This window comes from Trachypithecus francoisi, unplaced genomic scaffold (assembly GCF_009764315.1).
Source record: "Trachypithecus francoisi isolate TF-2019V2 unplaced genomic scaffold, Tfra_2.0 Lachesis_group10, whole genome shotgun sequence".
Classification (NCBI taxonomy): domain Eukaryota; kingdom Metazoa; phylum Chordata; class Mammalia; order Primates; family Cercopithecidae; genus Trachypithecus; species Trachypithecus francoisi.
This window is the reverse complement of record NW_022681455.1, coordinates 27,101,322-27,129,257: the sequence shown is the minus strand read 5'-3', so window position 1 is coordinate 27,129,257 and position 27,936 is coordinate 27,101,322. Positions and strand designations below refer to the sequence as shown.

At 40.6% G+C, this 27,936-nt stretch overlaps 2 protein-coding genes across 2 annotated transcripts; one reads left to right on the top strand and one right to left on the bottom strand.

Moving 5' to 3' along the window:
* Window positions 1-347: 347 nt before the first annotated feature.
* Window positions 348-11,858, bottom strand: LOC117086837 (histone H2B type 1-C/E/F/G/I). Its single transcript, XM_033216450.1, has 2 exons — window positions 11,295-11,858; window positions 348-2,306 (listed from the first exon to the last, which is right to left on the bottom strand). Exon 1 carries the CDS (start codon window positions 11,682-11,684, stop codon window positions 11,304-11,306), a length of 381 nt encoding a protein of 126 aa, XP_033072341.1. The 5' UTR covers window positions 11,685-11,858; the 3' UTR covers window positions 348-2,306; window positions 11,295-11,303.
* Window positions 11,859-11,928: 70 nt separating this feature from the next.
* Window positions 11,929-27,320, top strand: LOC117086835 (histone H2A type 1-C). The gene is made up of 2 exons (XM_033216448.1): window positions 11,929-12,529; window positions 26,244-27,320. Exon 1 carries the CDS (start codon window positions 12,013-12,015, stop codon window positions 12,403-12,405), a length of 393 nt encoding a protein of 130 aa, XP_033072339.1. The 5' UTR covers window positions 11,929-12,012; the 3' UTR covers window positions 12,406-12,529; window positions 26,244-27,320.
* The last annotated feature ends 616 nt before the right edge of the window (window positions 27,321-27,936 follow it).

Genomic DNA, 27,936 nt, shown 5'->3' with positions numbered 1-27,936 from the left:
ACTTGGGCAGCCTAGACAGCTCCTGACAGCCCCCAACAAACCACGCTAGCCTTCTTGCCAATCGAGAAAAACAAATCCCTTTCTGGCTAACCCACTGCAGGTGAATCTCTGTAAAATGTGGCCCAATGTATCCATAATTGATATATAAATATTAGTTTAGTGGGTGGCACCTCTCCATGAGCATGTCGACTTCATGAGGCTAAAATTTTTGTCTGTCATGTGCAATTGTCCCATACAGTGCCTGGTACATGGGAACAGCTCAACTGTGCATACTCATTGAAGAAATAGATGCATGGTCAATCAAATTTCCAAGTATATCTCATATCTTTCCATAAAAAAAGTAAACATACAGCATATCTCCTTCCAGTTTATTTATTTTTCTCTCTAGGACCAATTTACAGTCTATCAGCAGTGCATGAGCACCTGTTTCAACACATACACAAACCCCTCCAAGACTATAAGGATATCATTAAACTTTATATCACTGTCAGTTAAGTGGTAAACATAGTTTTGTACATACTTTGCATTTTTGTTTTTCGTGAGGTTCAATGTTTTACATGGGGAAGTTGTTAGAACATATTTATTCAAGATGAGGCATTTGTCTCCTGGTGAGACATCTTGGTCTAATGCTGACTCTGGGACATTTGGCTGTTGACTGTGAGGTGGCTATCTCCATGTGGAGTGGAGGAGTCCTGACCTGGGATTGAGGAGAACAAGGTCAACTTCTCACCTCACTTGTTTCTGGCCTTTGTGACCTTGGACAAGTTTAACTTTTATCTCTCCTAGTCTTAGTTTTCTTGTCTGTAAGTGACAGCAATGATGCTGTCTTAGTTGGCTTGGGCTGCCAGAACAAAATACCATAGATTGTGTGGTTTAAACAACAAAATTTTATCATAGTTCTGGAGGCTAGAAGTCTCTGAGCAGGGTATAGCATGGCTGGATTCTGGTGAGGGCTCTCTTGCTGGCTTGTAGAGTGCTACCTTCTCACTGTGAACTCACATAGCCTTTCCTCAGTATGTATGCAGAGCTCTCTCTCTTTCTCTTTTTTTAAAAAAAATAATTTAATTTGGAAGACCACGTACAAAATCTTCCTCTTCTTATAAGGCCACCAATCCTGTCCAGTTAGGAACACATCCTAATAACCTCATTTAACCTTAATTACCTCTTATAAGTCCTGTCTAGGAATAGAGTCATATTGGGGCTTATGGCTTCAATATATGAATTTGGGGGGATGGGGAGACAATTCAGTCCATAGTAAACACTTTCTCAAAGAGTAGTTATAATGTTTATAAGAGACAATGTAGGTAACAGTAGTTTCAGTTGCATGCAGCTAAGTGCAGTTTAGTACCCCTTCAGAGTCCTCCGCAGAAGAGGCACCTGATAAATATTATTTATTTGGCCTTAATCTAAGGTATTATTCTTTATATAGTGCCTTCCCATGAAATGATTGATATCATGTTTATCATTTTGTAGCACAGTTTATTTCTAATAGGGTCATGGCTAACAAGAAACATGGGAAAAATGACCCTCACTAATAAAGTCATTAAAATAAAGAAATGTAATTGCAATTTTTTTTCTTTTTGGGGCCTATTAGGTTAACAATGCTTTTAAAAATCTCTTGTAAATATGAGTGCTATAAAACAGGAATTTCCATATTATGGTGGGATTATAAATTGGCATGATGCTGATAGCAATTTGGCAATGTACATATTAAGAACCTTAGAAAATGTTTTTCACTTTTGATTTAGTATTTCCACTTCATGAAGTCTATCTTTAGGAAATAATATTTGAACAAAGATTTATATAGAAAGATGTGTGAGCTTTATAATCTATAATGCATAAAATGGGAATCAATTGAAACAGTCAATAACGAATACATAATTATCAATATATTCATAAATTATACATCCATAAAAAATGTTTCTAAGTAAATTTATCTAAATATATATATCATATGCCACCTAATTTTATATATGATACATGATGTGAGATATAAATATATATGAATATGAATATATATGCTATACATATAAAAAGAATAGGAGATACTAGGAGTTATTTTAGTTTTGTCTTTATGTTTCTCATTTCATAAATTTCTATGAAGAACATTTTAATAGTTTTATACATAGAAAAAAACAAGCTAATTTTTCTTAGCCATGTGTTCATTGGTCTTTTTTTGATTGTTCAGAATACCTCCATTTATCTTCTTCTAGGATCACTCATTCTCATTGGTTCATTTGCAAGATGAAACAGTGTCCAGCAGTGACGACTGTTGGAAAAGATGTGTCTAAAAGCTGTTGTCTCCCCTGGAGAAAAGAGAGAGAGTGATTGATTCACTTCTGTAATTTATCAGATATGAGATATTATATTTGACTCTGAAAACAATGATAATGATGATGGCTAAAGTTCATTGGATGTTTGCTGTCTGCCAGGCAGTGTTTTAGATACTTCACATAATAGATACCAAGGCATTTAGTTGTTACAACAACCTTATGAGACACCTACTGTCATTCTCCCTGTGTTATAGATGAGGAAATTAAGTCACAGAGAGGTCAAGTTTCCCAGGTAGCACAGCTGTTGGATAGTGAGCCTGTGCAGTAAAGCCACACCCTCTAGCTCTTGAATTTCCATATGCTCTTAAAAGATGAACATAACCTAGTCATTGTCCTAAGGTTCCATTTGATCTAACCTTGAAGGATAAGAATTTGTCCAGCAAGGAAAAAGACTTAGTGTTTTTCATAAAGAAGATAGTGACAAAGGTCAGGTTGTGGGGACTGTCTGATTTTGAGAGCCTAGAACCCTGAGCAGTCTCTCTAAACCCTCCAAAATGCCCTTACTCTGTTGCCTGCTGAGCATCTTTGATCCACTCTTGAGGCTAGCAGTTTTCCTTCCATTCAAGATCTCAGAACCTGTATTGTCTCTGCAGAATTTTTAAACATGCAATTTTATTTTTTAATTTCTAAAAATATATTTATTTCAGTGCACTGAAGCTCAAATGTGTGTGTTTTAAAAACTAGTGTCCAAGGTTCATTACTCCAATTATTTAAGCAAGTCTAACAACAAAAGGGGCACATTTTAATTTTCAATTTTTTTTTTTGTTCTATCCTACAGCTGAGTTTGGTCCAATAATGGTAGACAAGAAAGTGAAAAGAAAACTAAGGACGAGACAATAAAGGAAGGGAGAACGGGGGAAGAGGAGGGAGACAAGTAAAAACAAAGTTTATTCATATTTATCTTGAATCCAATTCTTTTACCACTTGAAAACTTGATATGGTCAGAGAATAAGTCTAGAATTTTAAGTGATGAGGACAAGGTTTTACCACAGGTAGCCTCCTCTACATAGGTCTATTACCTCATAGAATGAGAGAAACTCCATCATTTCTATTATTTTACCCTTCTAAGCCAGCAGCAAGGACATCTAATATCAAGGCATGAGCAACTGTAGAAACATGAGACTAGATGTCTCTATTAATTATTCTACAAATTGTGCATTGGATGATAAGGTTACATGAATCTTTACATCAGCAAACCAAACTCCCATTATTATTACATATTTTTTCCTCCTCAGAACTGAGGTGAGGCAGGGTACAGTGACTCACACTAGTAATCCCAACAATTTGGGAGGCTGAGGCAGGAGGATCACTTAAGCCCAGGAGTTTGAGACCAGCCTGGGCAACACAGTAGGACCCCATCTCTACAAAAAACTTTTTAAAAAATTACCTGGGCATGGTGGTGTACACCTGTTGTGGGTCCAGATACTCAGGAGGCTGAGGCAGAAGGATCACTTCAGCCCAGAAGTTGGAGGTTACGGTGAGATGTGATGGTGCCAGTACACTCCAACCTGGCAGCCTGAGCAACAAAGCAAGACCTTGTCTCTGAAAAAAAGAACTGAGGTCAGGGAGTAGTAAGAAAGTGGCTCATCTCCAGATTTACTCCCTTTTTCTTGATTATAATGAACTCATGATACTTCAGACCCCAAAGAACTGACTCAGAGCCTAGAATACCTTTCAGGAAATGTTACAGTGGTACACTCTACTCAATTTAATTTTATGCTTGGTCATCCAGCATTGCACAGGCTAAAGGCAGGAAAAGGTTTACTAATTTTTAATGTCTTTTAATTTAGGACTACTGGGATTGTCTGGTAATGTGCTGAATATATATATCCTTCCAAATCTGGAAGATTTAAGAGAAATGATAGTTATCATTCTTTAAGTCCTTAGGAATATGCCTAGAGAGCTAATTTCATATGTGCGGGGAAAAAATATGTATTTTTTCTCAACATGTTGGACCCAGGTAAACATATTATGATCAACTGGCATTTTTATATCAAATAACTTATGAAATTCTTATAATTTATAGAAGGTCAACTCCTACCAAAGTTATCAGTCATAAGCTGCTTCAAGTCCTTTTAGGAGTGTCAAGATGGTTATAAATAAAATTTGTCAAACAGCAGTAAACACAGTGCTTCATATGCATTAAGGATCTTTAATCCTCACATATTTCTAGAAGGTAGGTGCTATTACCATCACTCATAAGGTATAGAGAAGGATACTAATGCACAGAGAGATTAAATGACCTGCCTCAGAGTCCCACAGCTGATATGTGGTGATCTGAGAGTCAAACTTGGAGTTTGTCTCCAGAGGCTTCACTTTTTGTCATCATTGAGCAATGCTGTGCAGCCATTTTAGTCTCATGATACCATGTCCGGAACTAGTGTTCTATAGTTGCTATTTCATTTAATCCTCACTTCATCTTTATGAGTAGGGCAATTATTACCACTCTATAGGCTCAGGGTAGTTGAGTTTGTTAAACTGTGACTCAAAGACATTTAATTATTGGCATACTATTTACTTGTGCACAGGGTATATCAAGCAATGGACTGATCTCACTCAACAAAGTATTTTAAAAAGATGATTTATAAAATAGAAATGTGAGAAAAAAACACCAAACTGTCTAGGAATAGGATATTATGTCTGCACATTATTTTCAGTAGAAAAGAGTTTAGTATGGATAGTCTCTTCTTGTATGAACCAATACTGTTAAAAGAAAACAATTACTGATTCTCTAGAAACACTTAAGATTGGCTGTGCAGCACTGTGGCTATCTCTGTGTAATATTTTCCACTGACAGTCAACATTTCCATGTTAGGTAGGCCATGTCTTCATGATTTCTGGTAACAGAGTTTTTCAGCTCCTCCATTTTTGGTAATAATAGCTCATAAAGGAGCAAGTCTAACCATGTGAGTTTGTTTATTTATTTATTTATTTATTTTTTGACAGTGGCTTTGTAACATCATTTAATCATTTGCATATTAGAGAAGCAGAGAAGTAGGGCAAAAAAAAAAGTTATGAGGGTAATTGCAAATATTATAAGAATTCCTTAAAGTCCAAATTGTCTTCAAGAATTTAATTAGCTTGTCTTAGCTAGATGAATAGGTCTCAAAGATCAGTTTGGTCAACTTTAGTTAAACAAGTTCATTTTTCCTCATTGATTTTTTGGACTCAAATGTGGCCCATAGGCAGAAATAAATTATCTAGTAAACATTCTTTAATAAATTATCTAGTAAACATTCTTATTTAGGAACTTTTAGTCAAGGTATAAAGGTCCTTGTTACAAACTGCAAAAAGTTAGCATGCCATTCTCTTAGTAAAATGTAACTGAGATTTGTTTATTTGCTTGTTTTTTAATACTTGGGAGGGCCAGATTAAAATTTAATAACTGGAAAGACAGATAATGGAGAAAAGGACAAAACAGAACAATACCACAGGTAAAAGAAGGAAGAAGCTGTCTATTTCAGACCTAATCTTCATCTGTAGACTTTGAAGACGAAACTTCCTACTTCCAGAATTCTGGAGGTCTTTTAATGACTCTCAGAATTGTATTTTCAGTGACAGTATATATCTCAGTGGGATTCCAAATGGGTTTACACTGGGAAGCACATATCCATCTGCTCTGAAGTATAAAAGCAGTATTTGTTGTTTGAAGTACTGAAAATGTAGGTTCCAGCATTGTTATAATGTTGCCAGAGAAGATTGGCTATTACATTAAGATATGAATATAAATCATGGCTATATAAAAATAAGAAAAAGATTGAAGTCTTATTTTAGAGTGACAATCCATAGTAAATTGAATGTACCGCATTAACAAACAGTAACAACTTTTTAAATAAGTAAAGGCTCAAGGTAGTCATTATCTTGAATGCTTACTTGTGTTTCTCTGTAGCTACAGTGCTTGGTAGAGTCATAGCTGTTTGGATTAACCATAGCCCTTAAACAAAGCAGGCAATTGTGTTCCCTCATAGGCATGAAGAAAACAGAGGCAGTCATCCAAAACCTGCATGGTCCTCTAGGCCCACAGGTATACAGCACGCGATTTACAAATCTAAAGTGGCAAAAGCAAGAGTATCTATTCTAAGGCAATCGTATGTTCTCTTATCTGTTTATCAATGGTTATTCTAAACTGTGTAAAAATGTTATTTGCATAAACTACACAGGTTTTTGTGATTTGTATTTTGTACCCTCTAATTTAGAAATTGTCCAGGTATCCAAAGATTAAGCATTAATTTACTTAATTTAATAATATTCACCTAAATGCTTAAAGTTATCACACATTGTGAATTCAGTACTTAAGCTCACACATTGAATCCTTATAATTAGTAACATAAAATTTAATTCAATTTTTTCAAATGACATTATCTACTATGATTTAATTTGGTTCAATGAATAATTTACAATTTTAAAAGTATAAATATGGTGATGTTAACTCATCTCACCAGTACAGCTAGTGGAAGAAATATAGTACACTCAAATTAAATTAGTTTTTGTTTTGTTTTTGTTTTTTAGAAAATGAACCCTAGGCCGGGCGCGGTGGCTCAAGCCTGTAATCCCAGCACTTTGGGAGGCCGAGACGGGCGGATCACGAGGTCAGGAGATCGAGACCATCCTGGCTAACACGGTGAAACCCCGTTTCTACTAAAAATACAAAAACTAGCCGGGCGAGGTGGCGGGTGCCTGTAGTCCCAGCTACTCGGGAGGCTGAGGCAGGAGAATGGCGTGAACCCGGGAGGCGGAGCTTGCAGTGAGCTGAGATCTGGCCACTGCACTCCAGTCTGGGCGACAGAGCGAGACTCCGCCCCCCCCAAAAAAAAAGAAAAGGCCGGGCGTGGTGGCTCAAGCTTGTAATCCCAGCACTTTGGGAGGCCGAGACGGGCGGATCATGAGGTCAGGAGATCGAGACCATCCTGGCTAACAGGGTGAAACCCCGTCTCTACTGAAAATACAAAAAACTAGCCGGGCGACATGGTGGGAGTCTGTAGTCCCAGCTACTCGGGAGGCTGAGGGAGGAGAATGGCGTGAATCCGGGAGGCGGAGCTTGCAATGAGCTGAGATCCGGCCACTGCACTCCAGCCTGGGCTGCAGAGCGAGACTCCGCCTCAAAAAAAAAAAAAAGAAAAAGAAAAAGAAAAAAGAAAAAGGAAAATGAACTCTAAACTTGTGTATACTATAATATTATACTAATATTATTTTTACATTATAAGAATAAAGAAGCCATTTTAAAATGAAATTATTAAGCCAATTTGTCCAAAAAATAATCTTGATTAGATATATTATATATTTTCCTATAAAAGAACATACCTAATAAAAAAAGGTATTAACATTTTTAAGTTATGTAAAAATTGTGAAGTATTTTTTTTTTACAAAATACTTTAACCTGTTAACTAAGACCACTAATGAAACTCACAGTTAAACTTCTTTTCTCTGAGTTACAACTTAAAGAGGTAGCACATTTAAAGCACAAGGAAAATTTTTAATTTTTTTTAGACAAATGAATTTTTATTTAAAATGATGTATTTTAAGTCTTTATGTAAGCCAACTAAAATTTAAGATTACATTATAATTAATTAATTCCCTGAAGTGGATAATTTCACAGTTATTTAATTTCATAAAATAAGATAGTCTTTTCTGGGCACGGTGGCTCATGCCTGTAATGCCATCACTTTGGGAGGCTGAGGTGGATCACCTGAGTTCGAGACCAGCTTGGCCAACATGGTGAAACCTCATCTCTACTAAAAATACAAAAATTAACCAGGCGTGGTCGTGTGCCTGTAATCATAGTTACTAGGGAGGCTGAGGCAGGAGAATCGCTAGAACCCGGGAGGTGCAGGTTGAAGTTAGCTGAGATTGTGCCACTGCACCCAGCCTGGGCGACAGAGCAAAAGTCTGTCTCAAAAAAAAAAAAAAAAAGATAGTCTCAATCTTATTGCCAATTAGAAAAGCTAACCGTGCTAATACAACAGAATTTAAAGTGGATTAAAAATAGAGCCATAGGTTTTCTATTTAGTATGTTGATCAGTTAAAGAAATAAATAAAGGTATGTAATTAAGATCAGATGTCCCTCAGGTGGCACCGTTGCTGAAAATATGAGTAATTCTCTGATTTTCAGTTTAGTAAAAAATTCTAGTTTCCAGCGTCATATCCCTTACAATAAACTCATTAAGGTTTAGAAAATATTAAATCTTTGTTTTATTCAGATATTGAAAGCACTCTTTTTTTTCCTGACTCAATAGTCCAATTTGTAACAACATTATGTTTCTTCTATCCTCTAACCTTGCTTAAAGAACCTGAAGGGGCAATAATGTGAAATTACTAAAATTAATAATAAGCTGTAGAGCCTTTGGCATAGCAGTTACTGAGACCAGACATTCGGTTTCCTTGATTTCCTTTTTGTCTCCTGCTAGTCTTAACACTTTCTTAAAGTCAAAAGTTACAACAGGGCAGCCATTTCATATTCATATCACCTTAACACAGGAATACTGGTTTTGCAGATATCGACAACTATTTGTACTCAAAAAAGACAAGTTTTCGAAGGTAGAAAGAGGCATACAAGCACAAAACATCAAATCCCGTATAAAGCCAGAAAGAAAAACACCAACTCTCTAACCTTGTGTTCTCAGAGAGAATATCGACATCTTCAAACAAAAACACCCCTAAAAAAGGTTAATAAATAAACCAGATTTCCTGTCCTCTCCACTGACTAATCACTTAATGATGTGACCAGAAAACCATAATTCAAATTCTACTACTGCTACCAATATGCAACCAATCAGCCAAGTTCAAATAGAATAACCAAAGTTTATTGTGGACGATAAACTTTCAGGATGCAAAAGCCAAAGGAATGTGAACAGAAAACTCAAAGGGTTCAGGGCTAGACAAGATATTTCCACGACACACATTTCTGTTGGTTCTTATTGTACGACTCACATAAACACTGTCTTGGTGGAAAATTCAGAAATAAATGACCAAGAAGTTAATGATTTGCTTACTGTGTACTTGTACAGAAGAGAGAACAAGCAATAGAATTATTTCATCTAACACAGGCAAAAACATAATTTACGTAAGAGAAAGGGGAAAAGGCGGAGAAAGAATCACCTTGGAAATACTGAATTTTGCTTGCAGATTTTGGTTACACTGATTAGTTAGTTGGCAGGTAGAAAAGAGGTCAGTCTGAATGTGAATAAGTCTTTGACCAGGTCCATTAGAGGCATAGAAAAAAAAAAAAATTTAGGTCCGGTCCGGGGGTTCACACCTGTAATCCCAGCACTTCCGGAGGCCAAGGTGGGCGGATCACCTGACGTCCTGAGTTCGAGACCAGCCTGACCAACATGGAAAAACCTCGTCTCTAGTGAAAATACAAAATTAGCCCGGTGTGGTGGTGCATGCCTGTAATCCCAGCTATTCCGGAGGCTGAGGCAGGAGAATGGTTTGAATCCGGGAGGTGGAGGTTGCTGTGCGCCAAGATCGCGCCATTGCACTCCAACCTGGGCAACAAGAGCGAAACTCCGTCTCAAAAAAAAAAAAAGAAGAAGAAGAAGAAAATTTACTTGTGAGGGACTCTGGAAATTTCATTTCTCATCAGAATTTCTCAGATAAGTTATCTAGGCAAGGCAGCCTGTGATTGCACAGCAGGGTTCAACTATAAGACCTTGTCTGACACCAAAGAGAGGCCTTAGTTTATTTTCCCGTTGTGAAAGAAATTGCAGATTTAAGATCACACAGTCCTTATGTTAAATAACTTTGTAACCTAAATTACATGGTATTTAAATTTGCAAAAATCTGCTTTAACACTAATTTTATTTATTGTATATTCCCAGTTTTTAATGGAGAAAGCAAACTTCACTTCAAGGTGCTAAAAACGTGTTCTAGACTTGAGTAAAAAGATAGGTAAACTACTTCTAAACTTTCATCTTAAAATCTTTGCCTGGAAAAGACCATGAGTAAAATACTTAAGGGAATGTGGCATTTCCCAGGCCATAAAGCAGCCTGCAGTTGTCTAGGAAGGGAAGGTCCTCTAGGAGACACAGCGTATGTGCTAAGTTTAATGGCGTCTCCTCTTCATTCTCTCAACCAGCGTCTAGTCTTTACTGGCCTTCAGTTCAGTGTTCGAATGCTTGTCAATTTACCGAAGTTAGAGTTGGCTTCTCCTAAAGCAACTTTCAACCTTTTCTGCATGTTACAAGCCCCCTACAGAGATTTTAAGTTTCAATCAGGCAACACACCATTTATGGCTGAGCACTGGGATTCAAGTAAAATTTGATTTGAATCTTGAATAAACCAGTTGAATAGAATAAAATGTATGAAGCAACATCTGGCGCGGTGCTTACATCTTTAGGTTCTTACTGCCTTACTCTTATCAAAACCGACGCGTATTATGTTAAAGGACTTTATTACTGGGGCAGTTGGAAACCAAGGAGACACACAGCCTTCAGTATATTAACGAAGGTGTGCGGCACGAAAACAGAGGGGGTGTCCTTTCTTAGCCAGTTAGTCCCCAGGTTTCCACTCCGGTCCGCTATGTAAATAAGGGTATCAAACCAGCTTTCTCTCGATTGGTTAATATTAAAAATGACAGGACAGCCTATTGGCTAGAATCTGATGGCGAAATTATGACTTTAGGGCAGCCGTTGAACCAGGCGACGTAACAGGGACAGACATGGGTCCGAAACCTACGCGAGCCTAAGGTTTCTTCCGGGAACGCAGGGTTAGCAAAATGGCCGCTTGTCTCCATTTTAAATTTAAGCGCAACGAATTGACCCCAAACCCATTTTTAGTGACTGGCTTCTTCCCGGCTCAGGCCCCTTTGTCCCTCCCTAAGTTGCAGTACTTGTCCCCACCCTTCGCCAATCCCTAATATTCTCTTCTGCCGCCAAAAAAATTTGGCGTCTGGCCACAGCTCTTTTAGTGGGTATGTGGGTGGCTCTTAAAAGAGCCTTTGGGGTTAAGTGTTAAGACGCTTACTTGAAAAGTTTACTTGGAGCTGGTGTACTTGGTGACGGCCTTGGTGCCCTCCGACACCGCGTGCTTGGCCAGCTCTCCGGGAAGGAGCAGGCGCACTGCAGTCTGTATCTCCCTGGAGGTGATGGTTGAGCGCTTGTTGTAATGCGCCAGGCGGGAAGCCTCGCCCGCGATACGCTCAAATATGTCGTTAACGAAAGAATTCATGATCCCCATCGCCTTGGAAGAGATGCCGGTGTCGGGGTGGACCTGCTTCAGCACCTTATACACGTAAACAGAGTAGCTCTCCTTGCGGCTGCGTTTGCGCTTCTTGCCATCTTTTTTCTGCGCCTTGGTCACCGCCTTCTTAGAGCCCTTCTTCGGGGCGGGAGCAGACTTGGCTGGCTCAGGCATCCTTAACACCAGGAATGTGTCGGAAGTAAACGGCGGATTTCTTGTACTTATAGGGCTGTTATGCTAATGAGGGATGGAGAGTACGTCTTAGTTAATTGGAAGACAAACTGCAGAGTTGTCATCCGTGGGCCGAGCTATGCAAATAAGGTATGAAAGTGCAGCTTTTCTATTGGCTACCTGACTAGTATTTTCTACCGACCAATCGAAAAGTCGGATTTACTCCCCAGCAACTACCTATAAAAGCAGCCATGTTTTACACATTTCTCGATTTTGTTTGTTTTCTCCTGAGCTTAGACTGCTTGTTTTGGTGCTGTTTTTTTTTATTGAGATGTCTGGACGCGGTAAGCAGGGAGGCAAAGCTCGCGCCAAAGCGAAATCCCGCTCTTCTCGCGCTGGTCTCCAGTTCCCGGTGGGCCGAGTGCATCGCCTGCTCCGCAAAGGCAACTACGCAGAGCGGGTCGGGGCCGGCGCGCCGGTGTACCTGGCTGCGGTGTTGGAGTACCTGACTGCCGAGATCTTGGAGCTGGCCGGCAACGCGGCTCGCGACAACAAGAAGACCCGCATCATCCCTCGCCACTTGCAGCTGGCCATCCGTAACGACGAGGAGCTCAACAAGCTGCTAGGCCGGGTGACAATTGCTCAGGGCGGCGTCCTTCCTAACATCCAGGCCGTGCTTTTGCCTAAGAAAACCGAGAGTCACCACAAGGCTAAGGGCAAGTGATTTGACAGGTATTTGAGTTTCCGGAAACGCTATCAAACCCAAAGGCTCTTTTCAGAGCCCCCCTACCGTTTCAGAGGAAGAGCTAACCTCACTGCTTGTACGTACAAGGAAAAAAGGTACTAAGGTAAGTTAATTCTATCCCAATCTGGAGCAACGTGTATTCCGCTTTTCAGTTTTTTGGGGAACGGTGTTACTAAAGATTGGTCTGTCTGTATGTATTAAAGGTCAGTTACGGATCTAATGTTCGCATGTACTATCATATTCTAACTAAATAGTCTAGTTAGTGTTTTATAATATCGACCATAGATGGTGCCTAACTAGTTTACATGCCAGGGATACCTGGTGATCTAAAAACTGATTACTTTAAAGATGTAAATTGAAGGTAAAACTGCAGCGTGACGGTAACCTTGTTCGGCCCTCCAACTAGTCCCCCTTCTATTTTCTTCTCATTTAGGCTGTAGGCAGCCTCACTTTCTAGGTTCCATTTCTTCTAAAGTGCAGGGTATACTGTCTAAAAGTTAACCAGGAAGTTGAAAGGTGTCTAAAAAACAGACTAATGTCCCTAATCTAGAGCGATGCCTGACACGCAACGTGCTGTTTTATTTTAAGAGACTCAAACGTCTAGGTTTCCAGCACGGCCAGAAAAGGAGACTGGGGCCTGTGGCCACTCAAAAACCTTTGCTTTCTGCTCACCCCTCTAATCCTAGCACTTTGGGAGGCCGAGGGGCGCAGATCACCTGAGGTCACGAGTTCGACACTAGCCTGGCCAACATGATGAAACTCGTCTCTACTAAAAAAATATTACAAAAACTAGTCGGGCGTGGTGGCACATACCTTTCAATTGCAGCTACTCTTGAGGCTGACTCAGGAGAGTCGCTTGAGCCTGGGAGGGAGGTTGCAGTAAGCCGAGATCGTGCCACTGTCCTCCAGCCTAGTCAACAGAGTGAGACACCGTCCCCCAAAAAGAAAACCTTTGCTTCTGTCTGGTAACAGCTGCCCCACCCACAAGAAATGGAGATCTGGGACCGTGGGCGAATTTCTAGGGACCTGTTTTCCTGGATTCTGAGTCTCGCCGAGGTTTTCTTCTGGATCTCGGTTTCTGCGCTTTTTGTCTGTTTGCTTTTTTGAAATGGAGTTTTGCTCTCGTTGCCCAAGCTGGAGTGCAGTGGCGCGATCTCGGCTCACTGCATGCAAACTCCGCCTCCCAGGTTCAGACGACTCTCCTGCCTCAGCCTCAGCCTCCCTAGTAGATGGGATTACAGACGCCCGCCACTAGTAGAAACGGAGTTTCACCATGTTAGCCGGGCTGGTCTCCCGACCTCAGGTGATCCGCCGGCCTCTGCCTCCCAAAGTGCTTGGATTACAGGCGTGAGCCACCGCGCCCGGCCGGTTTCTACTTTGATCGGAATTAAGTGGGCAGGGAAGTCTAGGCGGGCTGAGTCTTGCCTACGCCTCAGCGCCCAGCTCCTCAGACTGGCCAAACAGACCCAGTCATTTAGTCTAACGCTTCTGGAATTCAACTGAAACGTTTTGCATTGTTTCGTTTTGAGCCTTCAAATCCGAGTGTGTGGGCAGGAGATAATAATCCAAGCAGAGGCTGTTTACTGCTGGCGCTCCTCCCACTTCCCAGATACTGACACCGGCTTGGGGCGGGTCCAGCCTTTTCCGCTCTTTCCTCCTTCCACCCACTCCTTTCCCTACAACTACCCTCAAAGGAAAAGGGTTGGACGTCCCGTTTGTGAGAAAACAAAGTAGCATAAAAGCAAATGATCACCTTTGATAGCCACATGTTAGAATTTTCCGAGGATATTTTTAAATTACAACGATTCTAATGGGCAGTTGGGCTGAGAGTCATCAGATTGAGGAAGGTCTGGTTTCACATGGTTCTTGGGCTGAGAGGACCGAATTTTTTCCTCCCAGCATTTCCTGTATGTCCGAGAATTTGTTTTTTTTTTTTTTTTTTTTGAGACGGAGTCTTGTTTTGTCTCCCGGTCTGGAGTGCAGTGGCCGGGTCTCAGCTAACTGCAAGCTCTGCCTCCCGGGTTTACGCCATTCTCCTGCCTCAGCCTCCCGAGTAGCTGGGATTACAGGCTCCCGCCACCTCGCCTGGCTATTTTTTTTGTATTTTTTTTTAGTAGAGACGAGGTTTCCCCGTGTTCGCCGGGATGGTCTCGATCTCCTGACCTCGTGATCCGCCCGTCTCGGCCTCCCAAAGTGCCGAGATTACAGGCTTGAGCCACCGCGCCTGGCCGGAGAACTGCTTTATATGGGCCTTGGAATCCTTTTCATTTCCAGGCCAAATTGCCTTTGATTCCAGCTCTCCTGCCTCCTCCTCCTCTTCCTTGTATGCTTTTGCTCACCTTGAAATGAAAAGAATCTGGCTCAGCAAGTGTAGATTCTGAAATCAGAAAACAGGCTAAATAAGAGAGATGGTTTATTAGGCACTACTGTGTGCCAGGCACATTTCATGAGCTTCCAGTATGTTAATTCATTTAATCCAACAATCTTAGAAATAGGTTTTATCCTTATTCCGAATTTTGAGATGAGCAAACTAAGAAACGGCTTTTAAAAAGTTCCAAGGCCAGAAAAACAGTACTTATAACAGCTGGCTATTCTATAACCACACCTCCTTAAGAGATTATTGTCAGAAAAATAAAAAAGAGTAAAACATCCATACATAATGGGTAAACTTTGTCCACATACCAGAATGTTATTAATGGCTTTCTAACCTCTGAAGAATTTAAGAGAAGAAGGAAAGGTAATTTTCCCCCGGGAATCCACATGAAGAGGTAAATCTTGACAATGTATTAACACTGTAAATCCAGAAAAAAAAAAAGCCAGTACAATTTTTATTTAGGGTGTGACAAATGAAACAAGGGGACAGGTGAGAAGATGGCTCAGTGAAGAGCTACAGGACTTGGCGCAACTGACTTATTGTGGTGAGTGAGAAAAGGAGAGAAAACGAATTTCAATTCTCTGGGCACCAATAACAAGATTTTGTATTTGGTCTGTTAGTAGTGAAACATTGTTAAGTTTGTTAACCTAGAGGCTTTCATTTTAAGCAGTACTTAAGATCTGGACCCCCTCTTTCAATTACTGATAATCAGCATAGAACTTGGCATACAAGAGACACTTGGTTGTTGGGCATTGAGAAAATGTGAAACCGAATGAATCAATGACTAGGCAGCCAGGAAGCACTTTGTTCTAGACTTAGTTTATTACTAAGGAAGACATTAAGTATTAAACACTAAACTAATAGGTTGCTAATCATGTTTTCTCTTTCCAATAGAAAATGTCTTCTAAGGCAGGTATGGTGTCTCACATCTGTAATCCCAGCACTTGGGGAGGCTGAGGTGGGTAGATCACCTGAGGTCAGGAGTTCGAGACCAACCTGGCCAACATGGCAAAACCTCGTCTCTAATAAAACTACACAAATTAGTCAGACATGGTTGGGTTCACCTGTAGGCGCCTGTAGTCCCAGCAGTGCCTGTAGTCCTAGCTACTCAGGAGGCTGAGGCAGAAGAATCACTTGAACCCAGTAGGTGAAGGTTTTAGTGAGCCGAGATCATGCCACCACTGCACTGCAGCCTGGGCGACAAAGTGAAACTCCATCTCAAAAAAAGAAAACCAACCCCATCTCTAAAAAATACAAAAATTAGCTGGGCATGCTGGTGCACGCCTATAGTCCCAGCTACTCGGGAGACTGAGGCAAGAGAATCACTTGAACATAGGAGGGGGAGGTTGTAGTGAGCCGAGATGGCACCACTGCACTCCAGCACTCCAGCCTGGACGACAGAGTGAGACTGTCTCCAAAAAAAAAAAAGTAACAACAACAACAAAAAAGAAAATCTACTCTGAAAATCCAAATTGCATTGGCAGTTTGTTCTGGAAACTTCAGAGAAACAGAAAGTGCCAGTTAACCAGTTCTTACCTAAGAGGTACTGCTAAGGGCCTACTCCCTAAGCAAAGGATATTCCTCATAGCTCTGTCCTGTCTCCTTATCTCCAAAATACTTTACGTTCTACTTTGAAATGCCACTGTTATATCCAAAAGCCCTAGTTACTTCTGGGGAAAATTCTCTATTGAGCAATGAATTTCGGTAGCTTAAATTGGATTCCAACTCTTGAGCAAGTTTTCATCTACCTTGCCTGAATGGCCCTGGGGAGGACTATTTAAATTGGGGTGAGTGGATGAGAATGCTAAACCTAGAGGTCTCCCAATTACCAAAGGCACCAGGGACAAAAGTTTATCTCAGGAATTTACTGAGATAAAATCATTTTTTGGTACATAAGATATCCTGAACAAAGCAGATCAGTTAACACAAAATCAGCAGTTGTAATTTCCCTTTTTAAATTTCCAAATAATCTATGTAGCAATATCCTTTCCTTTAATTCATCCATCATCTCCATTCACTTTTTTTATTCTGTAAATCATTTGAACTCTTTTTTTATAAGAATTATATTTTCCCCTTGAGGTCACAAAAAAGAAAGTATTAGAAATTTTATAACTAATTTTAAAAAATTGTATTTTAAGGTTAAATACAAACCTAAAGGTTTGCCATCTGTTGATCCTAAATTATAATTATAAATTTATATATTCCTGTTAAATATAATGCATGTGTATCACAACATTATTAGCAATTTGAGAATTTTCCATGTGTATTGGAGATGAGCAAATGGAATAAGGGTTCATATGTAGCGACAGGATTCTCTATTTCACTACTTAATATTGTACCAAACCAAGTAAGAGGAGCATCATGAGAAAATGTACTAAAAGACAGTCATTACCTATATTTACACCTAGAAAAAACTATATTATTGATAAACAGATAATTCTATTTTATTTATTTATTTATTATTTTGCTCTGTCACCCAGGCTGGAGTGTATTGGTGCAATTTCCACTCATTGCAACCTCGTGCTCCCAGGTTCAAGCAATTCTCCTACCTCAGCCTCCCTAGTAACTGGGACTACAGGCGTGCACCACCATGCCCAGCTAATTTTTGTATGTATACTACAGACAGGTTTCACCATATTGACCAGCCTTCTCTCGAACTCCTGACCTCAGGTGATTTACCCACCTCAGCCTCTCAAAGTGCTAGGATTACAAGTGTGAGCCACCGTGCCCAGCCTGATAAATCTATATTAAAAAGAATAAATATAACCATTGTACCTTAAACAGAAATTGGAATATGGCATGTAGATTTCAAAATAAAATGAATTTTCTGGCATTGAATTAGTGTAGTCATGTTAAAGAAGTGTCAGAACTTCATTGGATGTTATTATATTACAGTTGTTTGATTTTGATTTGTAGTTTGGGCAGAGTAAAGGAGCCAACATGTCTTACGATTTAGAACTTGTGCACATTGCCTACAGTTGAAAGAAGAAAGTGTGCTACATTCCAGCCTCTTTGGTATGTGGTTGGGACCTAAAGTTTTACCACATCCTTCATCGTCTTAGCCTATTCAGGCTGCCATAACAAAATACCAGAGACTGGATCACTTAAACAACAGAATCTTCTTTCCCATATCTAAGAGGCTTGGAATGGAAATTCGTTTTCTCACACTTTTGGAGCCTGGAAGTTTAAGATCAAGGTACCAACATAGTGTATGGTGAGAATCTGTTCCTGGCTTACAGACAGCTGCCATCACTGTGTGTTTATATGGTGTTTCCTTGCTTCCTGACTGGAGAGAGAGCTCTAAGTGTCTCCTTACCTTCTATAAGGACACCAGCCCCAGTGGGATTAGGGCCCTATCCTATGACCTTTAGTTTTATGTACCTCCTACAGGCCCTATCTCCAAATACAGTCACATTGGGGTTTAGGGTTTTAATAAATGAATTTTGGGGGACACAATTTAGTCCATAACATTCTGTCCCTGGCCTGCCAAAATGTGTGTCCTTCTCCCATACAAGATAAATTTATTCCATCCTGGCCGGGCGCAATGGCTCACACCTGTAATCCCAGCACTTTGGGAGGCCAAGGTGGGCGGATCACCAGGTCAAGACATCGAGACCATTCTGGCTAACACGGTGAAACCCCGTCTCTACTAAAACACAAAAAAATTAGTCGGGCCTGGTGGCGGGCGCCTGTAGTCCCAGCTACTCGAGGCTAAGGCAGGAGAATGGCATAAACCCGGGAGGCGGAGCTTGCAATGAGCTGAGATCACGCCACTGCACTCCAGCCTGGGCAACAGAGCTAGAGTCCTCAAAAAATAAAAATAAAAAAAAATTCCATCCCAACAGCCCCCTGAAAGTCTTAACTCATTCTAGCGTCAATTCTAAAGTTCAAAGTGTCATCTAAAAAATCATCTAAATCAGGTTATGGGTGAGACTCAATGTGCGATTCATCCCGAGACAAAATTGCTTTCCAGCTTTGAACCTGTGAAACCAGAAATGTTACATGCTTCTGAGGTACAATGGTGAAACAGACATAAAAGACATTCCCATTAGAAAATGGAGAAATAGGAAAGAAGGAAGGTGTAATGTGTCCTAATCAAGTCCAAAACCTGGCAAGGCAAATTATATTCGGTCTTAGGAAAAACTCTCTTTGGCTTGATGTCCTCACTTTCAGGCCCAGTGCTGTCGCAGTGTTACCTCTGGCTCTGTGGGTGGCCTACTCCATCTGCCCTGCCTGAAGTCTCACTCTTTCAGTTTGGTGGGGTCCCGCACAGGCAGCCATCTGTGAGGGACTCTCCCGCCCAGTTCTTCAAGGCATCTTTGAAGAAGATGGTAGTCATCTTCTCTACTCTACCTTTGAGGTAGAGTCAGCCTTGACTACCTGTTCCCACCCCCACCCTATCCCATCTATACTCTCTGAGTCTTAAATCAAAGTGGCAGCCCTGATGTCTCCTGCCTGTAATCCCAGCACTTTGGGAGGCCAATGAGAGTGGATCACTTGAGGTCAGGAGTTCCAGACTAGCCTGACCAACATGGTGAAACCCCATCTCTACTAAAAATACAAAAATTAGCTGGGTGTGGTGGCTGGCACGCTACTCGGAAGGCTACAGATTTAGAGCCTGTCATCCCAGCTACTCGGGAGGCTGAGGCAGGAGAATCCCTTGAACCTGGGAGGTGGAGATTGCAGTGAGTTGACATTGCACCACTGCCCTACAGCCTGGGTGACAGAGTGAGACTCTACCTCAAAAAAAAAAAAAAAAAAGTGGCAGCCCTAATGATCTCATAAATTGCCTTTGGTGGGTCAGTCTTTCCTTTTCTTAAAGAGTAGTACACATTGACAGCCAGATAGCTCTATGATCCTGTTCTATACAATTCAAAAAGTCGACAACCTTCCTTTGTTCCTTTCTGGTTTTGCTGCCTACTTTAGTTCAAATTGGCAGTGTCTCTGCTGGAATAATCCCATCTCTCTTCATAGCTCCTGCTGAGATGGCTGATTAAATCCTTGGGTCACACCCATTATCTCTTTATCAAGTGGTTGTTCAGGTCAGGCTCAATGTCTCACGAAAGCCTGTAATCCCAACACTTTGGGAGACCGAGGAGGGCAGATCACTTGAGCTCAGGAGTTAGAGACCAGCCTGGGCAACATGTAAAAACCCCATTTCTATAATCAACAGCAACAAAAAATTAGCCAGGGTGTGGTGGTGCAATTAGCTGGGCATGGTGATGAGCTCCTGTAGTCCCAGCTACTTGGGAGGCTAAGGTGGGAGGATTGCTTGAGCCTGAAGGCAAAGGTTGCACTGAACTGAGATTGTGCCACTGTATTCCAGCCTGGATGATATAGCCAGACCCTGTCTCAAAAATTAAAAAAAAAAAAGAAAAAGAAAAGATTGTTCAACCATACCTCTTCAAGAAAAGCTTTCTCAATGTTTACAATATAGATTGAGAAATCTATCCCAAATCTCCAAGTTATGATTGTGTTTTGCTTAAAAATTCTTTCTTTATTTCAGCTATTTCCTTTCACATTTTACTATAAGCAATAAGGAGGACCTAAACCACACCTTCAATACTTTTCTTAGACATCTCTTCTGCTAAATATCCAGTTTTACTGCTTGTAAGTTCTTTCCAGTAAACGCTAGAGCGTAATTCAGCCAAGTTCTTGACACATTATAACAAGAACAGCGATTTCTACAGTTTCCAATAACCTGTCCCTCATTTTCATCTGAGATCGGAGCTCTGTCTCCCAGACTGGAGTGCAGTGGTGCGATCTTGCTTGTCTCACTGCAACCTCCACCCCCACCCCGCCCTGGGTTTCAGCAATTCTTCTGCCTCCGCCTCCGGAGTAGCTGGGACTACAGGAGCACATCACCATGCCCAGCTAATTGTTGTATTTTTAGTGGAGATGGGATTTTGCCATATTGGCCAGGCTGGTCTCAAACTCCCGACCTCGTGATCTGCCCCCTTCAGCCTCTCAAAGTGCTGGGATTACAGACGTTAGCCACCACGCCTGGCCTAATTTCCATATTTTAACCAACATATTTAACCATATTCTATTCATGATCGTTATAAATCTAAGTTTCTATGAAAATGGAAGCTTTCTTTCCAGCTGTCTTCCTTTCTGATCCTTTGCCAGAATTGCCTTTAATGTCCATATTTCTATCAATAGTCCCTTAACAATTGGCTTTTTCTAGTATGAACCTCAAACTCTTCTAGCCTTTACCCATCACCAATTTCCCAAGCCACTTCCCCGTGTTTAGGTATTTGTTGTTGCAGCATCCCGCGTCTGGGTACCAAAACCTGTTTTAGTCAGCTTGGGCAGCCATAACAAAATACTACAGACTGGTGGCTTAAACGGTAGACATTTATTTTCTAACAATTCTGCAGGCTGGAAGTCTAAAATCCAAGTTGCCAGCATAGTCAGTTTCTGGTGAGGATCTCTTCCTGGCTTAAATTATTTCACAGACACCAGGCAGATAACCATATCCATTCTTTCTTGTATTCATTAATAATCAGAGCTGAAAGTGTAGGGCTCTAAATTTACACTTCAGCAAATTGTTCTGTCATTAAGTATTCACCTCAAAATGACCAGACTGTACTATGCTCTAAATTTTAGAAACTTGTAGCTTGGCTCTGGTCCCTAGTCTTTGCTCTGTCTAGTTAATAGATTCATCAGTACAACGGTTCCAAAGACTGTCTATATGCAGTAAACTTCCAATTTTACATCTCCAGCCTGACCTTTTTTCTGAAATTCAGATGTGTGTAGCCACATTTTCATTTGACATCTCCATTTAGAACTCTAATAGGTCTTTCACCCTAAACACTTCCAAGACACAGGAATAAACATTGTGCTCCTTAAGCCTGTTATCCCTTCCAGTTCTTCCCAGTTCAATAACTGACACTACCATTTACTCAAATCAACATTCTAAGAGTGGCACTTGCTACATTTCCTTCATCTCTACAAATCCAAAGTTATCTGTGAGTCACGTCACCTACATATTCAATAATTCCTTCTCCATACTCCTTACCATGACTTGAGGACCCACTCAGTGACCACCTCTGACCTCTGTTCACCTCTTCTACTGTTCTCCTTTGCTGTTCCAACCACTCTGGTCTCTTTTCCCATCAAGCAGCTAAACTCTGCTGATTTAAGACATTTACCTTATTGGCCTCAGTCTCGGAAATGCCTGTTCTTTGATTTTTCTTCTGGTGAGCTCATTTTCACTCATCAGGTCTTAGCTCTGTTTCAGACAAGCCTATCTACAATAAACCTACCTAAATGGATTAAAAATCAATTTGTGTGTGTATGTGTTTGGAAATGGTGGTGGGAGAGTGTCTTTACTAAGTGAGGAGGAAACACAAAAGCCATTATAGGAAAGGACACAAAGTAGATAGGTCCAAAAGTGGTCTAAGACAGAATATATGTAAAGAGAGTTGTAGAAAGAGCAATAAATTGGGATAAAGGATTTTCAAAATATATACAGGGTTAGTAACCTCAATTTACAAGAACGAACTGGAAATGTTAGTAAAAAGGCAAACAACATAATATAAAAACCGATTAAATGGAATTTTATATCATGTATTAAATTCAAATGGCCAATACATATGAAAAACAAGAAACAAAAAACCTTCCTAGTAATTCAAAATTATGCATATTAATACAACAAAGGGATAGTATTTCTTTTTGAGACAGAGTCTTGCTCAGCTACCCAGGCTGGAGTGCAGTGGTGTGATCTCGACTCACTGCAACCTCTACCCCCCTGGGTTCAAGCGATTCTCCTGCCTCAGCCTCCCGAGTAGCTGGGACTACAGGCGCCTACTACCACGCTCAGCTAATTTTTGTATTTTTAGTAGAGATGGGGTTTTACCATGTTGGTTGGCCAGGATGGTCTCGATCTCTTGACCTCATGATCCGCCCACCTCGGCCTCCCAAAGTGCTGGGATTACAGGCGTGAACCACCGCACCCAGCCTAATTTTTGTATTATTAGTAGAGATAGGGTTTCACCATGTTGGCCAGGCTGGTGTCAAACTCCTCCTGACCTCAGATGATCCACCCACTTCAGGCTCCCAAAGTGCTGGAATTACAGGCGTGAGCCACCGCGCCTAGCCTGGGATACCATTTCTTACCTATGAATAGACAACCACTAAAGCCAGTAATACTCAGGACTGTGAAGGATGAGGAAGAATTGCCATTGTCATATAATTTTTCAGAAGTTTTCCTGGCAATGTCTATTAAATTTTATTAATAGACATTTGGAAAGGGAGAGTGTCAACAATAGAATAAAGGCCCCACTAGGTAAGGTTACATATGTAAGGTCTCTTTCAAAACTGTCACGAGAGGTCGGGTGCGGTGACTCATGTCTGTAATTCTAGCATTTTGGGAGGCTGAGGCGAGTGAATCACTTGAGGTCAGGGGTTTGAGACCCTCCTGGCCAACATGGTGAAACCCTATCTCTACTAAAAATACAAAAATTAGCCAGGCATGGTGGCACATGCCTGTAATCCCAGCTACTTGGTAGGCTGAGGCAGGAGAATAGCTTGAACTGAGGAGGCAGAGGTTACAGTGAGCCGAGACCGTGCCACTGCACTCCAGCCTGGGCAACAGAGTGAGACACTGTCTGAAAACAAAACAAAAAAAACAAATCAAAACTGTGATGAGGAAAAAAAAAAAAAAACTAATTATACATGTAAAATATTTAAGTAACTATAAATAAGAATACTGTTGACATAGTGAGACATCCATTTATACTGTGGAATGTTACACAGCTACCCACAACAATAATCCGGTAAAACAAAATCACACACACAACTGATGAGAGTAAAGAGAGAACTGTATGGAAGAAAACCTATCACATTAATTATCTCAGAGAGCTGAAACTAAGTTGGTGCAAAAGTAATTGTGGTTCTTACCATTACTTTCACTGGTAAAAACTGCAATTACGTTTGTACCAACCTAATAGAATGGGGTGAGGAGAGGTTAACCTTTATAAACATCTCTGTGTGAACTGTTAAAATGAGCAAGTATATATATATATATATATATTTTTTTTTTTGTTGTTGTTGTTGTTGTTGAGACGGAGTCTCGCTCTGTCGCCCAGGCTGGAGTGCAGTGGCGCGATCTCAGCTCACTGCAAGCTCCGCTTCCCGGGTTCACGCCATTCTCCTGCCTCAGCCTCCCGAGTAGCTGGGACTACAGGCGCCCGCCACTTCGCCCGGCCAATTTTTTTTTTTTTTTTTTAGTAGAGACGGGGTTTCACCGTGTTAGCCAGGATGGTCTCGATCTCCTGACCTCGTGATCCGCCCGTCTCGGCCTCCCAAAGTGCTGGGATTACAGGCTTGAGCCACCGCGCCCGGCCCAAGTATATTTTTTAAAAGTATAAAGAGAGAAACAAAAAAGTAAGCTTTCTCCATTTCCCACCTCAAATTATGTTCTATCACTCATTCTGTTTAGATTCTTTCAAATGCAGTTTGAAGTTTTATTTATCAGATTCCTTGTTGTTTGCCTCTTTCCATTAAACCTAGCTCCGCAAAGTGGGGACCTGATCTAGTCATTCACTGTTATGTCCCAGCATCTAGCAGAGGGCCTGACACATAGTGGGAACCCAAGTATCTGGTAAATAAACCAGAGAATAGATATTTTTTAGCCCAGAAATAATTTCTATATAAAAATGATTATATTTCAGGTAGGCACAGAGTGATTATCTGAATTTCTATATAAAAATGTCTTCCTATAAATCATTGTTAATACATTACCTACTCACCTTACCCAGCTACCAGGAACACAGTGAAGTTTAGAATTACACCCCATTTGTTTTCCACACTCTTACCATTTTCCCAGTTTCTACACTAACCTTTCCAGACATCATGTATACTGATAATTCTAAGTTGTCTAGATCGTTAATTCTTTTAAGGGCCAGTTCTCTGCTAGCTGGCATCATGCATAAAATAATTCTCTTTAATATACTCTGGGTCTAGGGTTAATAGATGTTTGCTTAAAATCATGAAAAGAAAATGGTCACACAACTGGTGGGTGTGATCAAATTTATGCTGTTTCATCCACTTAATGTTTGCTTTGTGATAATGGAACCTCCCAGCTTTTATTTTCCTTCCTTCCTTCCTTCCTTCCTTCCTTCCTTCCTTCCTTCCTTCCTTCCTTCCTCCCTCCCTCCCTCCCTCCCTTCCTTCCTTTCTTGACAGAGTTTAGCTCTGTTGCCCAGGCTGGAGTGCAGTGGCGCAATCTCAGCTCACTGCAACCTTTGCCTCCCGGGTTCAAGTGATTCTCCTGCCTCAGCCTCCCAATTAGCTAGGATTACAGGTGCGTGCTGTCACACCTGGCTAGTTTTTGTATTTTTAGTAGACGGAGTTTCAGATGTTGGCCAGGCTGGTCTCCAGCACCGGGCCTCAAGTGATCTGCCTGCCTCAGCCTCCCAAATAGCTGGGATTACAGGCCTCAGCCACTGTGCCCGACCCCAGCTTCTATATTCTAATGCTGAGATTACTCAGTTAACACTCTTACCTACTAAGATAAGTTTGTTGAAGAATTTTACCTTACCTTGTACCCTATACCTTCACATCCTTTCCATATAATAGGTCTGCAGTAAATACAGGAGGAAAAAAACCAGAATGATTATGTTGACAACAAAACATTTTTGTGCAAAAATGGAGTAGTCACTATCTAAGCTACAGAGACTTAGGATTGTATTCCTGAGTTATGTGTCATTTTAGCCATCACTAGATCTTAAATCCCAGTTGCTAAATTGAAGGGAGATACATTACTCTTTTTAGAGCTTTGCTCTCCAATATAGTAGCCATTAGCCACATGTGATATTTTAAATTTAAATAATTAAATCAAAAATTCAGTTTCTCAGTCTCACCACATTTCAAGTTACTGGTGTCTACTGTATTGGATACACATACATAAAACATGTCTATCATCACAGAAAATTCTATTGGATTGCACTGGGCTATGTACATTTTGTGTCCCTGGGCTAATAAGTTCAAGTGTGCTTAACTAGCCTCCTCCAGGTGGAATCAGAGGATAAATTTACCATATAAAATACAGGACACGCAATTATATTTGAATTTCAAACAGGCAACAAATAATGGCTTAAGTATGCCCCTCGCTGCACACCCAAATACTGCATAAGGCATCCTATACATTAAATATATATATATATATATGCTGTATATCTGAAATTCAGATTTAACTGGACATTCAGTATTTTTAATGTGCCAAATCTGGCAATCCTATCTGAAGAGCAACATTGAAGTGTCTAGCCTGGATAGGTCCTTTTACACCATAGGGAGTTATTTGAGAAATTGAGAAGGGCTGGTATCTGTAAAGAAGCTAACTCATTATGAAGAAAAGAATCTGTAAGTTTTTCTGTATGTGTAAGGAGGGCCAAGAAGGAGGTTTCAAGATATATTTACTTTTTCTTCTCTCTCTTAGGTTGCAAAAACTTCTCATTTCAGAGAGATGCCAGGATCCCGAGTGCCTGCCAGACCTACCAATTCTAAGGAATAAGTGGATGGATGGTGTCAGTGTTCCTACATCACTGATTGATTCTGCATCTGCAAATTTTTTAATTAAAAACATTCTACATCATGTGTGGGGGGATAAGGAGGGTAAAATGAAGAGAAAGAATATTATTGAGGGGAAGTTCTTCTGAGTACAAAATGTGTTTAATTTTTTAAATAAGTATTACATTCACAGGGTTCAAACGATTTGAAGTAAAAAGATAAATAGAAAGAATCCACCCCTCAACTTACCCCAGGTGATCACTTTTCTTTTTCTTGTGTATCTGCCCAGTATTCATTCCTGCTAATATCAGTCAATAATGAATGATACGTGTTATCCACTTTTTTCATCCTTGCCCAGATATCAGACTGTATACACTGTTCTGCACTTGCCCTTTTCATAACAATCTATCTTGGAGAACTTTCCCTGTGAGAACACACAGAGCTTCCTGTACATAGTTGCATGTATTGCGTTATGCAAATGCATTATATTTTATGTAACCTGTCTACTGTTGGTAGGCACTTGAGTTCTTTTAGTCTTTTGCTATCAAACAGTTCTGGGATGATTAACCCTGATTTACTGCAAAATTGAAATTGCTGTGCTATTCTGCTGGAATAGTGGTAAGTGAACAGGAAATTCCAGTTACTCTTGGGCTAGACTCAAGGTTCTTAAAAATTATACGGCCATCACCAAGTTAGTTGTTTTGAACCTTAATTTCTTCGCCTCTAAAATGGAGGTAATACTTAACCTTAATAGACTATGAGAATGAAGATCATGTATGTGAATTGCTTGGTGCTCTAAAGAACACCACAAATAAAATTATTTTGTTTTGAAATTAAATTTAATTTTAATTGTACTGTGTGTAATTTCTTAATTTTGAAATTATTTTATTTGTAATGTGCATAATCTTATTTAATGTATAATGTATATACTACATTGTAATAGAAGCAGATTTCCCAAATTCCAGCCTGGCATGAGGTAATAAAAGATAATGCAAAGGGAGAGGAAGGCATGTGTCATTAATTTTCTGCCTAGGTTACCTCCCTGGTTAAATTGCCATTTCCTGCCTTCCTTGCATAGAGATTAGGAAACATCCTCCTGACCTGCCTGCCCTCTTTTGCCTCCTTTTTCATTTGCAGTCAAGGTCTGGTTTTAAGACTGTCTGTTACTCTTACAAAATCTGTGTGTATTGGTGGCTAAGGGCCTGTATGGTCCACTGCTGTATTCCAGCTCCCAGCATGGTGCCTGATGCTGCGTGGCAAATAGTAGTCACTCGAGAAATGGCTGATGAATTCATGAGGCCTACTCTGGATGGAAATTTCAATTCTGGCCCTGAATTTTCAGGAGTTGACAAGACAGCCACCTTAATATCATAGGCTGAGTTGGAAGAAGGGAACACCCAATTTATTCTTAAGAAATACCTTGCCAGTTACTGTGGCTTAGGCCAGTAATCCTAGCATTTGGGGAAGCCAAGTTGGGCAGATGGCTTGAACCCAGGATTTCGAGAGCAGCCTGGACAACATGGCGAAACCTCATCTCTACAAAATATGTAAAATTTAACTCTGCGTGGTGGGCCTGCACTTGTGGTCCCAGCTACTCCGTGGCTGGGGTGGGAGGATTGCTT